At 38.5% G+C, this 19,226-nt stretch overlaps 1 protein-coding gene across 1 annotated transcript in view; it reads right to left on the bottom strand.

Annotated features, from left to right (window-relative positions):
• Positions 1 to 19,226, bottom strand: part of BIRC6 (baculoviral IAP repeat containing 6) — a 319,973-nt gene that overhangs the window by 233,182 nt on the left and 67,565 nt on the right. Inside the window, 8 exon segments of the mRNA XM_074949013.1 lie at positions 771 to 958; positions 1,533 to 1,667; positions 5,229 to 5,362; positions 10,937 to 11,084; positions 16,471 to 16,568; positions 17,084 to 17,215; positions 17,326 to 17,487; positions 17,973 to 18,103. Coding sequence (XP_074805114.1) covers positions 771 to 958; positions 1,533 to 1,667; positions 5,229 to 5,362; positions 10,937 to 11,084; positions 16,471 to 16,568; positions 17,084 to 17,215; positions 17,326 to 17,487; positions 17,973 to 18,103 — 1,128 coding nt within the window.

The raw sequence follows: 19,226 nt of genomic DNA, 5'->3' as shown, positions 1-19,226 counted from the left end.
CTGCCTGTAAACGTATTAGTAATATGCACTATGGACCGAGTATAAAACCTCAACCTTCATTTAAACTATGTAAAAATGTATGTTATCCAACTACCACCACTATGGTTCTATTAATTACCTAACACAAGCTGGAAAAATGGAACACTATTTAATCTGATAATGTTTATTTTGTATGCCGTATTGTCGTAGCCGTATCAGTTCCAATTAGAGAGACACAGTGGGTGATGTAATATCTTTTATTGGACCAACTACTGTTGTGTCTCTCACCAACATTCACTTTCAAATTTGTGTAATTATCCCAAAAATAAAATGGAGATTTATAATACAAGAAGATTTCATTAAGGAAAAAGTAAAATTGCATACAAATCATCATTACCATATAAAATTTTTATTTTGTGTAAACTGGTACCATTCTTAATGGCAACATCTCTTTCCTTTAATTCCAGTGTGGTTCCTTGACTATATTGTTCTTCTGCTTGTTAATCAAAACTATACTCTTTATGAAAGTGAATGACACTGATCAAACTTCCCACCCTCAAAACCTCACATGTACAAAAATAGAATTTGAAAGGCCAAAAAAAAAAAAATCTCGCATGGTAAACATTTTCATCATTTTGTTTAACGAATGTGATCCTCAGCCCAGAGCTGTTCCCTCCTCAAAGAATACACTATGAAAATGGGGGAGAAAAAAAAAAGTATAGCTCTGTAACTACTTCCTCAGCTTTTGAAGTTTAGAGACAGCATGAAAAAATAGCCAAATAGCCTCCAACCTGTTGCTGAAGCTTCAAAAGCTGCTGCTGTTTCTCTTGCAGCACCTGGAGCTGTTGCTCGGCTGAGGCCATTGCATGAGAGAGAGACTGCAAAGCTACCTGGGCTGCTGAACTCAGTGCTGTCGAGGCTTCCCCAACCGTCCCAGATGAGAGGCCACCAACTGCTGGGGTAACCCCAAAGGTACTCACTGGCATGAAACAAAAGAAAAAAAAACAAACATGTATGTAGAAAAGAAGCACAAAAAGCACTTCTAAATGGCATCCTTAATTCTTTTATAGGTTAACAGTAAAAGAGCAAGCTAAAAGCAAGAGAGAAAGTATCAAGTCATAATTGTCTCACAGAGCAAACTGGACAAAGTAATATTTTCTTGTGTGTTACAGAAGTTGCAGTTTATGCACTGTCTAAAATGTACATTCAACACATACCTAAATAAAGGTGTTACACTGGTTACCGTAACCGATTTCTTTTGCCATGTGGTGTTGTAATGCAAACACACGCTAATGTGCTATACACATTAGTTAAATTCAAACTTCTAAATTTACATTTGAAATCTGGTTTCCTTCAGTTGTTTGTCAAATCTCTAAGAAAGTGTATGTTGCCATTTAACAACTTAAAATTTTAAACATTTACTCAACTTCTGAAATTGTTTGGGGGAAAAAAAAACGTGTTGGATAAGTGGCATTCAAAAATCTAGAATACACTGATTTTTGTGTTTTAACTAAGTAGAAATAATAAAAGGTTGTATATACCAGTAAACGTACTTGCATCGTCCCTTTCTATCCTAGTCCCATCACTAGTTGAAACACAGGTAAAGTGCAGAGGCTCAACCTCCAGGAGTCCAGTAAGGGAGGTAAAACTACCCTCAGCTGCTGTACCACCACTAATCTTCCCATTCCCTGTAAGAAAAAAAAATATTTTGTTCATCATTTAAGTGTTTTTGATAGTGGTCATGAGATTTTTCAAGTATGGACTGTGTCAGCAGTTAAATATAATCTGTGCACATTCTCATCTAACATTTCAGGAGGAAACAATTTAATAAAGATACCATAATATATACCTTAATTTTTACAGAAATGTGTCTTTAGGTATAGGATTTTGAACGTTCTAATTGTAGCTCAAAGTGCTATCTGGTCAGAGGATCAGGAACAAACAGCAGAAATAAGCTAAGAATGAAGGCTACACTCTTTGTTTGTGGAAGGATTGGCAAAATTTTGACTTGCAAAAAGTACATTCATCAACCCTAAGTAACATTTACTGATAAGATCCACCCACACTCATGGATGGGTTTGGGGCAAGTTCAAAGATTTTTCTAGACCACGAAAGCTCAGTATTAGAATCCTTTACATTGGCCAGGAAGCCTAAGGAGAGTACTTCCAAAATTAACACTATAACCAGCAACATTTAACCGTCATGACTTCCATCGGATTATCTTCTGGCATTTCAAACATTAAGCCACAAGCCTAACTACCGTGATTTAAAAACTCTAAGATACAGAGGAAAGAACAAGTCTGAGAAGAGGCAAGAATGCATTTTAAAAGTATAATGTATTAGATTCAGGAGTTAATCAGCAGCTAACATCTCATTAAATATGTAGTATCTGGAGTGAAGAGAAAACCAGATGGCAGCTTTGCAAGTTTTGGAGATAGATTATGTCTACACTACCACAGGATCGACGCTCCTGCGATTCATGCACCCAGGGTTGATTTAGTGGGTATAGTGAAGTGGGTATAGCTACATCAATGGCAGAGCACTCTCCGGTCTACCCTGGTAGTCCACCAGGAATGAGACACATAAGGTAAGTCAACCGGAGAGTGTCTCCAGTCAACCCAGTGCAGCGAAGACACCGCACGCAGTAAATTGGCCTAAGCTACATCAACTCCAGCTATGTTATTCACATAGCTGGAGTTGCATAACTTAGGTAGACTTACTGCAGTAGTGTAGACATAGCCATAGTTACCGACCTTGTTGAATGGTCAGAGATACCTTGGGGAAATCGCTCGTTAGAAAAGATACACGCTTTCTTGGATGGTGACCCAATGACCCAATGAGCAATGGCAGCTCTAATGGGTTTAACCCTGCCCTTTCTTAGGACTTCCATAGAGTAAGCAAAGATTACCAAGATTTCTAGAAAAGACTGTTTTATCTTGGAAGAACTTTAGGACTGAGGGAGGTTCAAGTTATGAAGGAGAATTCCCTTGTGATGCATAGTTATCAGACAGATGGAAAGTAACAAGATGTGTCTTAACTAAAATGAAGAGTGTGACGCAAAGACAAACTACTTAGTTTAAGTAAAGCTTGAGGAATAGTTCTGCTAAAAAAGGATTAATTTTGCTTACCCTTCTGACTGTGGCAACTATGAAAAAAAGACAAATCAGATTAACAGAAAATTGGAGATCAAGCAGGAACTCACATTAAGATTGAGCTTCGGTTTGGGGGCTATAATCTGCCACCTATATCAAGACAGCCCAAATAACTAAATATTACACGAGTGAGTCATGATAGTGCCTTGTCTTCCACTGGTTTAAGACAGCTTTGAATGCAATGATCTAGCCTTAAAAGGTAAAGTTGATCTGACATTCAAATCAGGCTACTGTGAAAAAAAAGAGAAATCCCATAAGAAACAGAGAATGGTTCAATGGCCGGAGCACTTCAACTAATTATGGTAGGGTCACTAAAATGAGGTATTACCTATGTAGTTACACGTAAGTGAAGACGACCACTTGATTGGTGTCTCTAGCCTCTGTTTGCCAGAAGCTGCGATTGGATGACAGGGCATGGATCATTTGATGATAACCTGTCCATTTCCTTTTGGGGCACCTGCCATTGGCCACTGTCAGAGGAGAGGATACTGGGCTTGATGGACCTTTGGTCTGACCCAGTATGGCCATTCTTATGATTCCCTTGGTAATTTTTTCTGACATGTTTATCCTTCGACTTAAGAACAGAGAAAAGTTTATTAACTCAATGAAGAGAGGTACGAGCAGATACTATTATTAGACATGGAAGTGGTCCAGTACTGCAAAGAAAATAGATTTTAGAGTTTTTAGTCACTATTACTTCTTTTGGGGAACTCAAAAATAGCATCCTCAACTAAAGAATATTTTTAATCAGCTGAAAAATTGAGCTATTGAGTAGAGTAAAATTCTCAGTTTCATTAAGTTTATGGCAGACTGCTGATTGATCCCCTTGCTATGTTGCAGGCAAAGTAACTTTTTCAAGTTCATGAGAAACAAGAAAAGATAATCCCACCTCAATCCCTAACTTCCTTCTAGGCTGAGGGGTGAAAGACCTCTAACTGGAGTAAAATTAGCTTCTTCCAAGAATAATTTATTCCAGTGATGGGGACAAATAATCTTAATCAACTTTCCAGAATAGTTGGAGACAAAAATAGGAAGGGGTGGGCGGACAGGATGTCAATTCATCATCTTCAGGACTGCTATCCATTAAGTGTCTTGACTTCTTAGATATTTAGTCCAACCCCCTGCTCAAAGCAGGACCAACTCCAACTAAATCATCCCAGCCAGGCCTTTGTCAAGCCAGGCCTTGAACACCTCTAAGGATGGAGATTCCACCACCTCCCTTGGTAACCCATTCCAGTATTCCTTCCTTGGAGACTGTGCTTTTTGGCAGAGTTGACAAAAATTAAGCCTCTTGGGGTTTTTTAACTCATCTAAATATCTCTTGATGCTTGACCTCCTTACTTGTCTTTTGGGGGAAGGGGGTTTAAGAGGGGACTCAGGCTTAGTCAAGTCAGATTCTTCTGTCTTTAGGGAATTGCATGACTGATGACAGTTAAACAGGGTGTGGATGACCAGCACCAAAGTTGTAATATTGAGCTGAGAGGCAGCTCTAAAAGCTCGTGACGCCAAGATGGATTTCCTCTGGTTTGGTGAATGCACTTTTAATGACAACAGTGCCATACTGCGAAACAACTCATTGCTAGAAGCATAGGAAGCATAAAAATCAGTTTTGAGATGAAAGGGGAAAAGGAAACAGAGTTGAGTGGGAAGGAAATACCAACCACAAATGCATGGGTGAAACAAATTAAAAAATTAATGCCTGAACAACAGAGAGAGGGTTTTCATAATGATGCATCACACAAATTAATTAGTATCATGTAATGCCTGGGCTCCACATTTGAAAAAGCATCAAAACAAGTGTCTACTTTAAAACCATAGGAGTCATGAACATCTATGTTACCAGACTCTATGCATGGAAGCAATTATCTTTAAAAAATCATGCAAGTCACTTTCAGAGACAGATATGTGCTCTTCAGTTCTCAGAAGAGAATGTTTTACACTTTCACAAATCTACTCAAAGGTTAAAATACAGAGTCACTTAAAGACTACAATACTAAATGCTTATTAAACCAATAATAGAGAGGAAGAGATATTATTCTTAAGAGTTACTATTTTAAAAAGTTTTAGATCAAGTATCATTTTTTAAAGTGTGCATACCTGAAAGAACATCAGATAAATCAATTTCATCTGATTGTACACCAATGCTGCTGTTGTATACATTCTTACAGGAAGAGCCACTCATTTCCAAATCAAAAAGAACTGGATCAAAAGGTGAACTATATAATCCATATCTGCAAACAGAATAAGAGAGTTGAACACTTCTTCAAACACCAAGCTGTACCTATAAATTATTGAGAATGCAGAGAGACTCAAAAAGAGACAGAAAGCCAAGTAGTTCATTTAGGATCTTGGTTGTATTATTTCAGTGAACTAAAACTCACATGCCTGTCATTTAATCAATGGATCTTTGAGGTTACTAATTATTCATATTTCACTAAAATCCTCTAAACTGGCACACATTGGTGGACAGCCTACCATCTTGATTAAGCAACTGTCATCAGAACAGTCACGAAGACTTAATACAATATTGTCTTGAAAGTATTCTTAAACATAAGAAAGCCATAGTCCCTTAGGAATTACAATTCATATGCCCAATAGCCACCCAGTAGCATAGCAGTATACGAACACCCACACATTACTAGCTGGCTGAGTTAAAGCAATAATCTAAAGATATACCACTTTTCTCCCAAAGCTCAAAGCCATTCAGTCTTCCACAAAGATGGTGTTTTCAGCATGCCCTGCATCTCTCTGGCAAAGAGAGGTGGTTGGAAATGTTCTGATGGAGCATATTTTCATCAGAAAAATGGCAATTCATTGAAAGCTAAACGTTGTGCAGAAACACGTTGATTTTGACTAATCTTCCAACAGTACCTAGGCGAGATTTCAAAACTTGCCTGCCAGCTCGCCTGCCTAGCTCCTCAGCAGCCCACTTAAAGGTTTACCTTTGAGCCTGAACCCCAGAGTCCACAATTTTGGGACAGTGCTGCCATACAGACTGCAAAGGAGCTAAGGACCCTCGGGCTTCCCAACTCTCACAGCCCATTACCCCAAGAGTTGGGCAAACTCAGGGAATCAGCTGGCCTGGGAGTCTGGAAGTCCTGGGACAGGCTTCAAGGGTCCACAGCTGTGGGGCACCCCATCACAGAGATTGCCCCAAGTCTGGGGACCCTCAAGACTTCCAGCCTCCACGGACTGCCCATGAATCCTGGAAGCACCAGCATCCCTGATTCCAAGGCAATCAGCACAGCATCTCTGCCATACCAGAAACTCTGGAACCCTGGCAACTGTTGACTGAAATTGACATGATTCTTACAAGTTTCATCCCTGCCCATTACTGAATGGCAGTGGTGAAACTGACCAGTCTGTGCTCTTGAGAGCTTCACCACATGAAGTAGGTGGTAGTGAAGGAGATATCCATACTAAACATGTTGAACTGGCTATGATCATCATACTGTCATCCACGGTCTCTACATGTACTGTTCCACATAGCCCCAAAAGTCAGACCACCATATTTTGCATGGACAGACGTCCGCTATCAAAGATGACATCATGAGGTCCTTTTACAATGGCACAAGTCTCTCTCCTTTGGGATGATGCTAGCATTGATAAAGTCATTGCACTGATTTGCCTAATGGAAAAAGTAGTCATCAACAGGTGTAGCACGGGAACAAAAACAGCTGCATCTCCTGACAAGAACATTATGTTGTGGCTACATATGTGAAATGTTTTAAAATATCATTTGGTACTTTCTAATGCTCGGGAAAAGGAGACACCCCAGAAGCTAAGACCACATGATATTTAACTCTGATCTAATGCTAGGCAATGTTGAGTCATTCAGAGGATCAAAGCACCAGTGATAGTGGAGAGAGTCTGGAGTACTTTGGAGATATTGGAGATGTTTAACAGCTCATGCAAGGTTCAGCTGAAGTAGGGTTGAGGAGATAGTTGATGGCTCCTATGTGATACAGTCATTTCTCTCCCCCATTCCCCCATACATTCTTCAGCAGCTCAAGAGGGATATGTAACCATCCCCACGTCATCTATCCCTTCTCAAGCATTTACTCATGCGGCTTTTTCCCATGGCAGTAGCTAGTCACCAAAAGTGTATCTGCTCACTCACAGACAATAGGAAGCTAGCATTAATTTAAATGAACACCTGCTTCTACATGATTACCAAGTATTATACCATCTGATGGCAGTGATGAGAAAAAACAGAACACAGAAGTTGTAGAGACTGAATACTATCGAACATATACTCCATAAAATGCTCCTTAGTGAAAAATTTACCAGTGGTTGTCATCTTATTTATAAAAAAAGCATGTGGCTACACATCACACATTTTTCCTGATGCTTTGACTTCAATTATTTAAGAGTGTGGGAGAGAAGGGGAGACCATGCAAGCACATTAACCTCAATAATTTGAAGGGACTCCTAGAAGACTACAAAGATGACATTTCGTATTTTGTTCAATTTAACTACATACCATTACATTCACCTTTACCTTTGTAAACTTGCAGCATTCTACAAATAAGTCAGTAGGAAAAACCTCTGTCTAATTTTTAAATATAGAAGCAGTTATGTTTTATACACATTTCATAACATGTGTACTGTACATGATGGGTGTGAAATCTCAACAGGAGAAAAAGGCAGAAAGTTTGCCTTGATTAATAGATAAAGCCACACCGGGAATGCCAAGGAGCAGAGTAATCAGCTCATAACAAAGGCTGTGATATCTGTACACGTGATGAGAAAGATGCTTCTGCTGTTGTTCCTTAGCTCATCTCAACTGCAGACTTATTGGAAAGGAAGAGAGATGGTCTCAGGTAACAGGGTCCCTGGACATCTAAGGCTTTTAGGTTAAAACCAGTACCTTAAACAAACACTTATTAGAAACTAACAGGCAGCATGCACAGATCACAGAGCATCACTAGCATGGTGTTAGAAAGCTGTGTAATGACTTGTGTTAGTCAAATATATATATACTCAATGTTAAAGAAATGAATATTCTAGTTAAGAAAACATGAAGGAATTTTTGCTTTTGTATGTGTCTCTGCCAATACAGCATTTCAGAATTTAGCTGAAACAGTTTCAGAGTTGTGTAAACCAGGAAACATGGTCTGTGCGCTTTATTTGCAAAAAACCTTGGTCTGAGTAAAGAGCAGGGTAAAGCAGAGTGTCATGAAATAATTTTTAACAACTTCAGTTGCCCCCGAGTCCCTCCTAAGAAAACAAAACAAGCTAAGCAATAAAAACCCAAAGCCACAAAAAGTCATAGATAAAAACAACCAGATTAAGCCAGAGATGATGATAGCAGAAAACAGATGACATAAGTAGACAGATGAAAGTAAGTTTTAGTGGGATAAGCAAAACACATATTAGTTTAGGTTAGTTACTGGGGTTTATGCATGAGAATGTTTTAGTTGGGGGAGGGGGGTTAGAATAGATAGGTACACAGATGAGGTTACTGGATAAGCTGAGTCTTTGCAAAATTATGGAATAAGAGAAAAAAAATAGGTGATTTACAAGAAAGTGGAGAAGACAGAGGGGAAGAACACAGCAGCGATCAGAGATTTGATAAGAGTTGCCCTGTCCCCAGGAGAGGTAACTTGATCAATTCTCTTTCTTGCCTTAGCTGTTTTTCGTATATATGTAATTCATTGGTGATAATAGCCTTGTCTTAAAACATATAAAATGAAGGCTAAAAGACACTGTTTAAACCTACATTGAAGTGGATCTTGTTTTTCACCCAACATCAAGCTCTCTTCATGAAGCTCTGCCTGACATGCAGTCAGTCATGTTCTTCTCTAACTTTAATCTCCAGATGCAGCCCCAAGTATCATACATTACAGTAGTTTGATGTTGAGATGACAAGAAAAGAAAACTGACGTTTCAATGCCCCCTCCCAGTTCCTGTTAAACCACAGTAATAGAATGCTTGTAAGCACTGAGTAAGAACAGCGCCTACTTCTAAGGAACAGCTCAACTACCAGATTGAATGAGAGTCTGGAACCTTAAAGTGACAGTGTCAAACTAAAGAAGTCATTGTATTTATATTTTATCTCCTTTTGTTACAAGTTAATATCTAATATTGAAAGAAAAATATTTTTCTGATTTTCCAATTTACTTTCTTTGACAAAATACTGTCTAGAGAGACAAGGTGGGTGAGGTAACATCTTTTACTGGTAAAGGAGACAAGCTTTTGAAGAACACAGAGCTCTTCTTCAGCTCTGGGTAGCTTGAAAGCTAGTCTCTCACCAACAGAAGTTGGTCCAATAAAAGATATTACCTCACCCACCTTGTGTGTCTAATATCCTGAGACTGACATGGCTACAACTACACTACATACAAAATACTGGTCAATTTCATTCAATGGGGGGGGGGAGAGGAGAAGAGTTGGTGAGGACCCAGATGTAGGTATAATGCCTGAAACTAACTCTGTCTTAACTGACCAGATTTCAAGGTTATATCCCTTTAAGTGCCAGCCTGGGGTATTTATAGATTTCCATCTAGAGACTCAGGATCCTCTGTAATTCCTCCTCTATTCAAACCCTTCACATTTTTAATAAGCTTTACTAACATAGTGGTAAAACAAACCACAATTTTCACAATCTGCAAGAAGTACCTCCAACAGTACAGGGCTCCATAGCACCAGAATGGGGTAAAGGAAAGTGCAACCTATGGAACTGCCAAGACCAGTTTCCTTGATATCCCTCCCACGCTCTCCAGAAGTTGACCAGATTGGTCTGTTTAGTTCAAGAGATCAATCACCACCACAGCCTGGAATAGTATTTCTGTTTAATTTATACATGGACCCATTTTTCCAGGGAGTTAGTCCAGGAATTTGTCCTTTGGTACCAGCACTTTAAAAATATGGTGGACTCAGCAATAAATTGCAAGAATTTGCAGGGTCCTGTGGCACTCCCCAATTTATACCAGTATACACAGGCTGGAAGGATTCCATTTTTTAAATAGGTAAATGTCCATAAACATTGATTTCACCTTACACACATAGAAACAGATGAAAAAATATTTCCATCAATAATTGAAATTTACAGATCGGAAAGGGGGGGGGGGGAATGATGCTTGGGAACTTAGAGTTTAAAGGGATTTACTCTGCATATTTTGACAAGCAATGACGACAATTTGCGTAAACAATTATAAAGTTTTAACTTTTTGAATCTGAATGACTACTAATTGTTGTCTGACCCCACTCTAATTTCCCCCAACTGTGAAAATGTAAATAGGTAAAAATCTTTTAAAATGCTTTAAAATAAACAAATTGATATTATCTGTTGAAATTAGAAAAATTAAAAGTCGAATTCTGTAAAGCCGAAGTGTGGCTTCCTTTCACACACTCAAAATAGGAAATCCTTTGGTCTGTGTTGAGTTTGAGAGTTGCTGGTGAACAGATACATTGCATAAAATATCACACATGTATTTGTATTTGCACACTTTAAACAGACACAATTACCTAATTCCCATCTTGTCTCTGCACCAGTTAAATAACATTTCCCAGAACTGTGTTAATCAATACTTGCTCATAAAACAAAATATTGCAAAATGAATCTGTTGAACAGCCATGTTCGTTTCAACTTTTCAAAAACACACACAAAAATTAAGATCAGAAGAAAAAAGCCAGATCATACTTGTACCAGTACTACAAATCATGGAAAGAAACAAATTTTAAAAAGTTACTTGACAGTGCCTAAGGTCATTCAAAATACCATAAACATTTTTTTTTTAATTTGAGTAAACAGCATGCTTACAAGAAAATGTTCAAACAAGTACATATTTTCCTCTCAATACCTTGTTTGAAGTAAAGCTTCCATGGGTGTTAGCCGGTCCTGTAACTGTCTGGACACAGCAGTTAGCAAGGATGCACAAGCTGTACTGCATCCAGCCAAATCTTCATCCTTCACATAATTCAGCAATACAAAATACCAATACACAGATCCTAAAGATGGGAACAGGAATTTCAATTCAACAGAAATATGGCTAATGTTGCATTCAAAAAAGCTCAAAATCAATTAACAAAAATGGCAAAATTTAAGTATCATAATATAGATAATAAAATGTAAAAACAGTCACCTCCTAAAAAGTTCTAGCATTTTGTACCATTCAAGTATTTTAACCTCCAACAGAATTTTACACCAGCTGAACTTTAGAATTCAAGAAAAGGAAGTTCCCAGGAAAATGTTTGTATTAAAGTAGTTCAGTTAACATAGTAGAGTCAAAGTAATACTCATTAAATTTATAGTGTAAGTGTGTAACTATCTGTTAAACAATCCCTTTAGAAACATTCCCATACTAAAAAAAGTTAACTTTAAAAATAAGATTGCTACAGCAAGTAACATTAGTATATACAAAACACCAGTATTGCCTTAGTTAGAACAATAACCATTAAAAAGAAATAGTATATTAAAGTTATATTACTGTTCATTAATTCACAGACGTAGAAAATTAACATTTGATGTAACTGACCCTTTTCTCTTTTTTGTATAACAGTTGCTCAGTTTTTCTAATTATGGCATATATATATATATATATATATATATATATATATATATATATATATATATATATATATATATGACCTCATCTCATATGTTGTATATATTATATACTATATATATATTGTCTCATGATTAGTTGTATAGTATGCCATAATTAGAAAAACTATATATTCAGGACATCAGGAGAGAGAAACATACAGCCATGTTTTATTTACATAGCAGCACTATATATCAATGTTGTCTCTTTCTAATGCGTACATGATTTATGCTTGTGTTCTGCAACTAGGTGTGTACGATTCTTCCTTAAGAGTACTGTTTACACTGTAGAGAGAGTAAGCCAGCCACAGTTATTAAAGATAATGCTATTTCAGCACACAAAGCATTAAGTTGTTGGGTTTTTTTTTTTTTGTTGGTTTTTTTTTGGGGGGGGGGTGTTTGTTTCGTTTTTTAAGAACTTAAGAACTAGGTTTCTTGACAATTAACTTGGTCAAGAAGGTTAAGTTATTAGAAAATCAAATGTTAGATTTTGGTTTTTGGAACAATGTTTCATGGAATTTTATGTACATTACATTAACTTAATTCCATGCATTCCAATGCATTTTTCTTACATTAGCTATCCTCATACCTATATTTTCAAAATGTCTTTTACCTCAGCAACTAGAACAGTTACAGTTGCCAAGCTGTATGACATGGGTATGAAAAAAAGCAAAGGAAAATCTAAATCAGTTAACACATGATGAAGACTTTGACATTTTAATCTTATACACTTGGACAGAAGTAACCTTTAAGGCTTCGATTTTGTTACAAATAGTTACAGTTACTGCAGTAATTCTATTTTGCCACTTAAGATATATGGCTAAAAAGCAAAAATTCAAACACATGCTTTATTTGCTAGTTATGTAATTTTAACTAAATTATTTAGTGTTAGATAGACAGGAGCAGCTAACAGGGGAGTTTTGTGAGGGACTTCTCCAGGTGAGGAGGAGAGGTTATGTGACCCTTGGGGTAAGTTTGTTGTCTGTTGTGTCAGTGTTTGTTGTGGTGTGTTTGATGCTGAACTGAAATACACCATGTGGTCGGTTTGTTTGGGCGACCGTGTGCTGACTATGTGGGTGCTGAGCCTAGCGGCCTGCTAGACAAGGCTGAGAGCTTCTTAACAAGACTTTGATCCCTAAGCCATTTAGCACCCATCAACCCTTAACCAGTGGGCGGGGCTACTCAGAAAGACCAGGGCTTTAAAAAGCCCGCTCCTAAGCAAGCAGAGGAGCTAGTGAACAGGAACGGCTAATGGGAGTTTTGCAAGGGAGTTGTGAGGGCGGTGGGGGGGTGTTACATACACTTAACATTCCTTAAACATCTTTAAACTGAAGCTAAAAAACATCCCCCGATAAAAACAAAAAAACAACAAAGGAACAAGCTGCACAAGTAAGAAGAGAATGCAGCAGAAGTCGAGCAATAGAGCGGGGGCTACCCAGTTTATTACACCCAATGTAGCATGGAGGATTACCTGCCCTATGGGCAGGTGGCATGTGTGTGCATTCAGTGCAAGGAGCTCCTGGCCCTCAGAGATCACGTACAGGCTTCGGAGACCAGGGTGGCTGAACTAGAGGAGCTAAGGAAGACAGAGAGGTACACAGATGAGACTTTCCGGGACACAGTAGAATGGTCCCACCCCCGGTCTGACAGCCTCTCTGCTGTTGAGGAGGATGAAAGCCTCAGGGAAAAGAGAACATCCAACTGGAGCAGAGGGAAATGATCCCATAATTGGGACCCTCCTTCCAGATGATGATGTGGTATCCTCTCGTACTGAGGATACCTCTCCAGGGGAGGGAACTCCAGTTATTAGGAAGAGACAGGTATTAGTAATGGGCGATTCCATCATTAGAAACAGATAGCTGGGTTTGTGATGACCAGGAGAATCGCATGGTGACTTGCCTGTCTGGTCCAAAGGTTGCAGGTAGTAATTCCATGCTTGAAGAAGAAGAATATAGCAGTAGGGATATATTACTGACCACCTAACCAGGATGGTGATAGTGACTGTGAAATGCTCAGGGAGATTAGAAAGGCTATTAAAATAAAAAGTTCAATAATAATGGGGGATTTCAACTTGTCTCATATTGACTGGGTACATATCACCTCAGGACAGGATGCAGAGATAAAGTTTCTCAACACCGTAAATGACTGCTTCTTGGAGCAGCTAGTCCTGGAACCCACAAGAGGAGAGGCAATTCTTGATTTAGTCTTAAGTGGAGCACAGGATCAGGTCCAAGAGGTGAATATAGCTGGACCACTTGGTAACAGTGACCTAACAATTAAATTTAACACCCAGGTGGCGGGAAAAACACCACAGCAGCCCAACACTGTAGCATTTAATTTCAGAAAGGGGAACTACACAAAAATGAGGAGTTTAGTTAAAACAGAAATCAAAAAGGTACAGCACCAAAAGTAAAATCCCTGCAAGCTGCATGGAAACTTTTTAAAGACACCATAATCAAGGCTCAACTTAAATGTATACCCCAAATTAAAAAAAACATAGTAAGAGAACCAAAAAAGAGCCACCGTGGCTAAACAATAAAGTAAAAGAAGCAGTGAGGGGCAAAAAGGAATCCTTTAAAAAGTGGAAGTTAAATCCTAGTGAGGAAAATAGAAAGGAGCATAAACTCTGGCAAATGAAGTGTAAAAATATAATTAGTCTCCAGAACCTGATGGTATTCACCCAAGAGTTCTGAAGGAACTCAAATGTGAAATTGCAGGACTACTAACTGTCATCTGTAACCTATCATTTAAATCAGCTTCTGTACCAAATGACTGGAGGATAGTTAACATGACACCAATTTTTTAAAAGGGCTCCAGAGGTGACCCCAGCAATTACAGGCCTGCAAGCCTGACGTCAGTACCCAGAAAACTGGTTGAAACTACCGTAAAGAACAAAATTGTCCGACACATAGATGAACATAAATTGTTGGGGAATAGTCAACATAGTTTTTGTAAAGGGAAATCATGCCTCACCAATCTACTAGAATTCTTTGAGGGGGTCAACAAGCATATGGACAAGGGGGAATCCAGTGGATATAGTCTATTTAGATTTTCTGAAAGCCTTTGACAAGGTCCCTCACCAAAGGCTCTTAAGCAAAGTAAGCTGTCATGGGATAAGAGGGAAGTTTCTCTCATGTATTGGTAACTGATTAAAATTTAGGAACCAAAGGGTAGGAATAATGGTCAGTTTTCAGAATGGAGAGAGGTAAATAGTGGTGTCCCCCGGAGGTCTGTTCTTGGCCCAGTCCTATTTAACATATTCATAAATGATCTGGAAAAAGGGGTAAACAGTGAGGTGGCAAAATTTGCAGATGATACAAAACTACTCAAGATAGTTAAGTCCCAGGCAGACCATGAAGCACTATAAAAGGATCTCTCAAAACTGGGTGACTGGGCAACTAGATGGCAGATGAAATTCAACGTTGATAAATGCTAAGTAATGCACACTGGAAAACATAATCCTAACTATACATATAAAATGATGGGGTCTAAATTAACTGTTACCTCTCAAGAAAGAGATCTTGGAGTCTTTGAGGATAGTTGTTGAAAACATCCACTCAATATGCAGCAGCAGTCAAAAAAGCTACCAGAATGTTGGGAATCATTAAGAAAGGGATAGATAATAAGACAGAAAATATCATATTGCCTCTACAGAAATCCATGGTACACCCACATCTTGAATACTGCGTGGAGATGTGGTCACCCCATCTCAAAAAAAGATATACTGGATGTGGAAAAGGTTCAGAAAAGGGCAACAAATATTATTAGCGGTATGGCACGGCTGCCATATGAGGAGAGATTAATAAGACTGGGACTTTTCATCTTGGAAAAGAGACTACTAAGGGGGGATATGATAGAGGTCCATAAAATCATGACTGGTGTGGAGAAAGTAAAGTATTATTTACTCCTTCTCATAACACAAGAAAAAGGAGCCACCAAATGAAATTAATAGGCAACAGGTTTAAAAAAACACAAGGAAATATTTATTCACACAATGCACGATCAACCTGTAGAACTCCTTGCCAGAGGATGTTGTGAAGGCCAAGACTATAACAGGGTTCAAAAAAGAACTAGATAAATTAATGGAGGATAGGTTCATCAATGGCTATTAGCCAGGATGGGCAGGGATGGTGCCCTTAGCCTCTGTTTGCCAGAAGCTAGGAATGAGGGACAGGGGATGGATCACTCGATGATTACCTGTTCTGTTCATTCCCTCAGGAGCACCTGGCACTGGCCACTGTCGAAAGACGGGATTCTGGGCTAGATGGACCTTTGGTCTGACCCAGCATGGCCGTTCTTCTACTTTGCTTACAGCTTTTTTGCTTGTAATTACATGAGTGTCACTAAAATTAATTTTACAGTTACAAGGGGAGCCTGTTGACCCATGAACCAACCAAAGAGTGCAAGCTACTCGTCACTGGATCTAGGACTGGTTCTCAGACTGTGGTAACTACATTCTTATGTGCTGTCTAATTAACTAGTTATCTAAATAAATCAAATCAAGCTAAGTGATCCTGAGGTCTCTCTAATTATTAAATCAAACACTTGTTGGTAACACTAGGCATTCTGCTTTAGAAAACAACTTCATAAAAATCAGTCTCTAAACTAATTTAAATAGAAGAGGCATGCTCATGAAATGGAACATTAATACATGGGTATTTCACAGGCTTGGCAAAAAGCAATCGATACTAATCAAATAGAACTTGTTCTTCTATCAAACAGGAGTGAGAGAAAACATATCTAGTATAAGTATGCAATATGCCTATGACCGCAAAAATATTTTATACATACCACCAGTTGCAGCAGCAGGTAGAAAAGATATATTGCCAAGCAAAGCCTTCAGAAGAACAGATCCAAATCCCTGCTGACTTGGGTCACATTTGCCATTACTATCAAAGAAAACAAACAAACAAAAAATGATCTATGAAAGTTCATATTTCATTCTTCTTGTAGTCCCTAAGCATTATGACACCACTGCATTAAATTTTCTAAAGAGTTTGTGATCAATCATAGAATCACAGAATATCAGGGTTGGAAGGGACCTCAGGGACCTCTAGTCCAACCCCCTCCTCAAAGCAGGACCAATCCCCAATTTTTGCCCCAGATCCCTAAATGGCCCCCTCAAGGATTGAACTCACAACCCTGGGTTTAGCAGGCCAATGCTCAAACCACTGAGCTATCCCTCCCCCCAGTTGTAAACATGTTTCCACCAGGGGAAAATAAAGTTAGTTGAGAGAGGCTCACTTCCCTTGTAAACATACTTGAGCATATGTATTCCCATGTGAATGGCTAGTATATTAACTTTTCTAACTCCCACCACATAAAATTATTTTGCACATTTAACTACAAGGAATAACAAGTAAACTCTAAATAGAATTAGCCTCAGAACATGTGTTTCACCAACCTTATGCATAGTGCTAGAAACCGTGCACATTTGTGGGCTATGCTCCGACCTGCTTCAAAGAAGCACACACGTACTATATCAGAAAGACATTTACGTGTTTTAGAAAGTAGGCTCTCATTCCCATCCTTTGAGCTGTTAAAAAAAAAAAAAAAAGTACTTTGGAGAATTATATAAGCTTTTATATTTAGAAAATTTGATACTGAAGAATAACTTCATGCATTTAATTGAAATATCTCTTCTACCTGCCAGGTCCATTTGACTGCACTCCTGCCAGCCAACACAAGGTATCTAACACAAGGCTTTGAGCGTGTTCTGTGGTCAGACCATCATCTGTCTTTTTGCAAAGTGTGTTAAGAAGTTTTTCATGGAACTCTGAAAACTGTAACATGGCACAGCGTTGAACTCTAAAGAAGAAGAGATTAGTAACAGAAAAAAAGTTCAACTGTTCAAGTAAAACTGATACTCTTAGTGCCAATGCTAAGCTTTGTTTAAAAACTGGGCAACCTATGAGCTAAGAATGGGGAAAGATTTTTCCTCAAAAAGTGAAGTCTGATTCATTTCAATCATCTAGTTTACAGCAGTGCAACACAAATCCCTGCTAGTTACATTTGCATTTGAAGGCCAGAAAAATTTCTCACTACCAGAATATGTTTAAGCATACACATTTATGGTATTCTTTAAGTGAAAATATCAATTTTTGATATCCATTACAATTTACACAGTATGAAGATTTAAGACCCATATATGACCATTTTAAATTTTTTAATCATTTTCCTGTCAACTAAATTTAGCAACAAATACCAACTTTCAGATTATGATTTGCCATAAATAAATGTTTAGGTTTTTAACTTCATTAAGTAAAACATGTTTACAGAGAGACAGGACTAACCTTTCCTTTGAAACAGAAGTTTTTTTAAATCTTCGAATAGTTACAGAGACCTCTTGAAGTAAGTCGCAACCTCTCAGATTGTCTGATTTTCTTGAAGAATTGCTGGCTTCAATTTTATTGGATGACTTTTCCTGACAGGTCAGAAAAAAAAACAAAAACATTGGTTTCAAGAGTTACAGCACTCATGATTCCTTCATTTATGCATCTTGTTCAGATGAAAGTGCTGGGTAATTTAAATTCTGAAATATTTATTACTTGTTAATGGTAGCGTATAGACAATGAGTGTATTCTAGCTTTATTTTTAAGCTAATAACTAAGCTAAACAAGTTTCATTTGTGCCCTAAAGATCCCTGGACTCAAAGTGTGACAGACTATAAAGAGGAGTAAGTTCCAAAAGTAAAAACCCTCAGTTGAAAAAGCCCTGGCTTTTCGGTGATTGTGGAATGTTTCAGCTTGGGAACCAAGAGAAGGAGATTCCTAGCTTATTTTAACTGCTGTATTGGGGTAAAAGTTGAGGGGTAATTTCAAGTAGCTTATTTACTGAGGGCCATGCATGTCATTGGCACTGTAAGATTGACAATGGCCCCCCTGCCCAAAAAAAATAATCTAAGCTAGACAACAGTTCAGACAGACTGAATACTTGAACCACATATGAGAAGCTGGTCAGATCTCAGAGCAATTTGATTATATATTATAGGTGGAGCTGACAGCCTTGCTTATTATTAAATCTGCCTGAAATTTCCCATTGTGAGACACCACTGCCAACTGCTTATAACTGCCAAACTTTAATCATCTGTGTTCAAGTTTTCCATGTTAGATGTTTGCTTCAGGGTGCGTTTTTTTGAAAAAATTCAGCCAAGACTAATCAGCTGTTTCCTGAGAATGAGATGAGGGAAGAATATGCCATGTTAAATTCTAGCATCATCATCTTTTTCAAGCTCTAGTGCCCTCATGCTTTGGAGCAGGGGCCTGAAATTTGACAAGGGATGGCCTTCTGACTCTTGCTGTCCCTGTGAAAACCCCACTTCATCCAGGGGCTAAGGCAGACTTTCCCTGCAACTGCAGCTCTGGACTTGGGCTGGCTGTGCCAGGTCTGGGCACCTGAACTGACAGCATGCAGATCTGTCTCTCCTGTGCTCTCCATGGCCTGGCAGCATGGACGATGAAGCTACCTAATTCAAACACAGAAGGATCAAGAGCCAGACCTGCAAAGGGGTAAAGACAGAATAAGCTGGGACAAAAAGCCATGAGGAA

The sequence above is a fragment of the Natator depressus genome, chromosome 3 (assembly GCF_965152275.1).
Source record: "Natator depressus isolate rNatDep1 chromosome 3, rNatDep2.hap1, whole genome shotgun sequence".
NCBI classification, from domain to species: domain Eukaryota; kingdom Metazoa; phylum Chordata; order Testudines; family Cheloniidae; genus Natator; species Natator depressus.
This window is presented reverse-complemented; position numbering and strand designations above follow the sequence as displayed.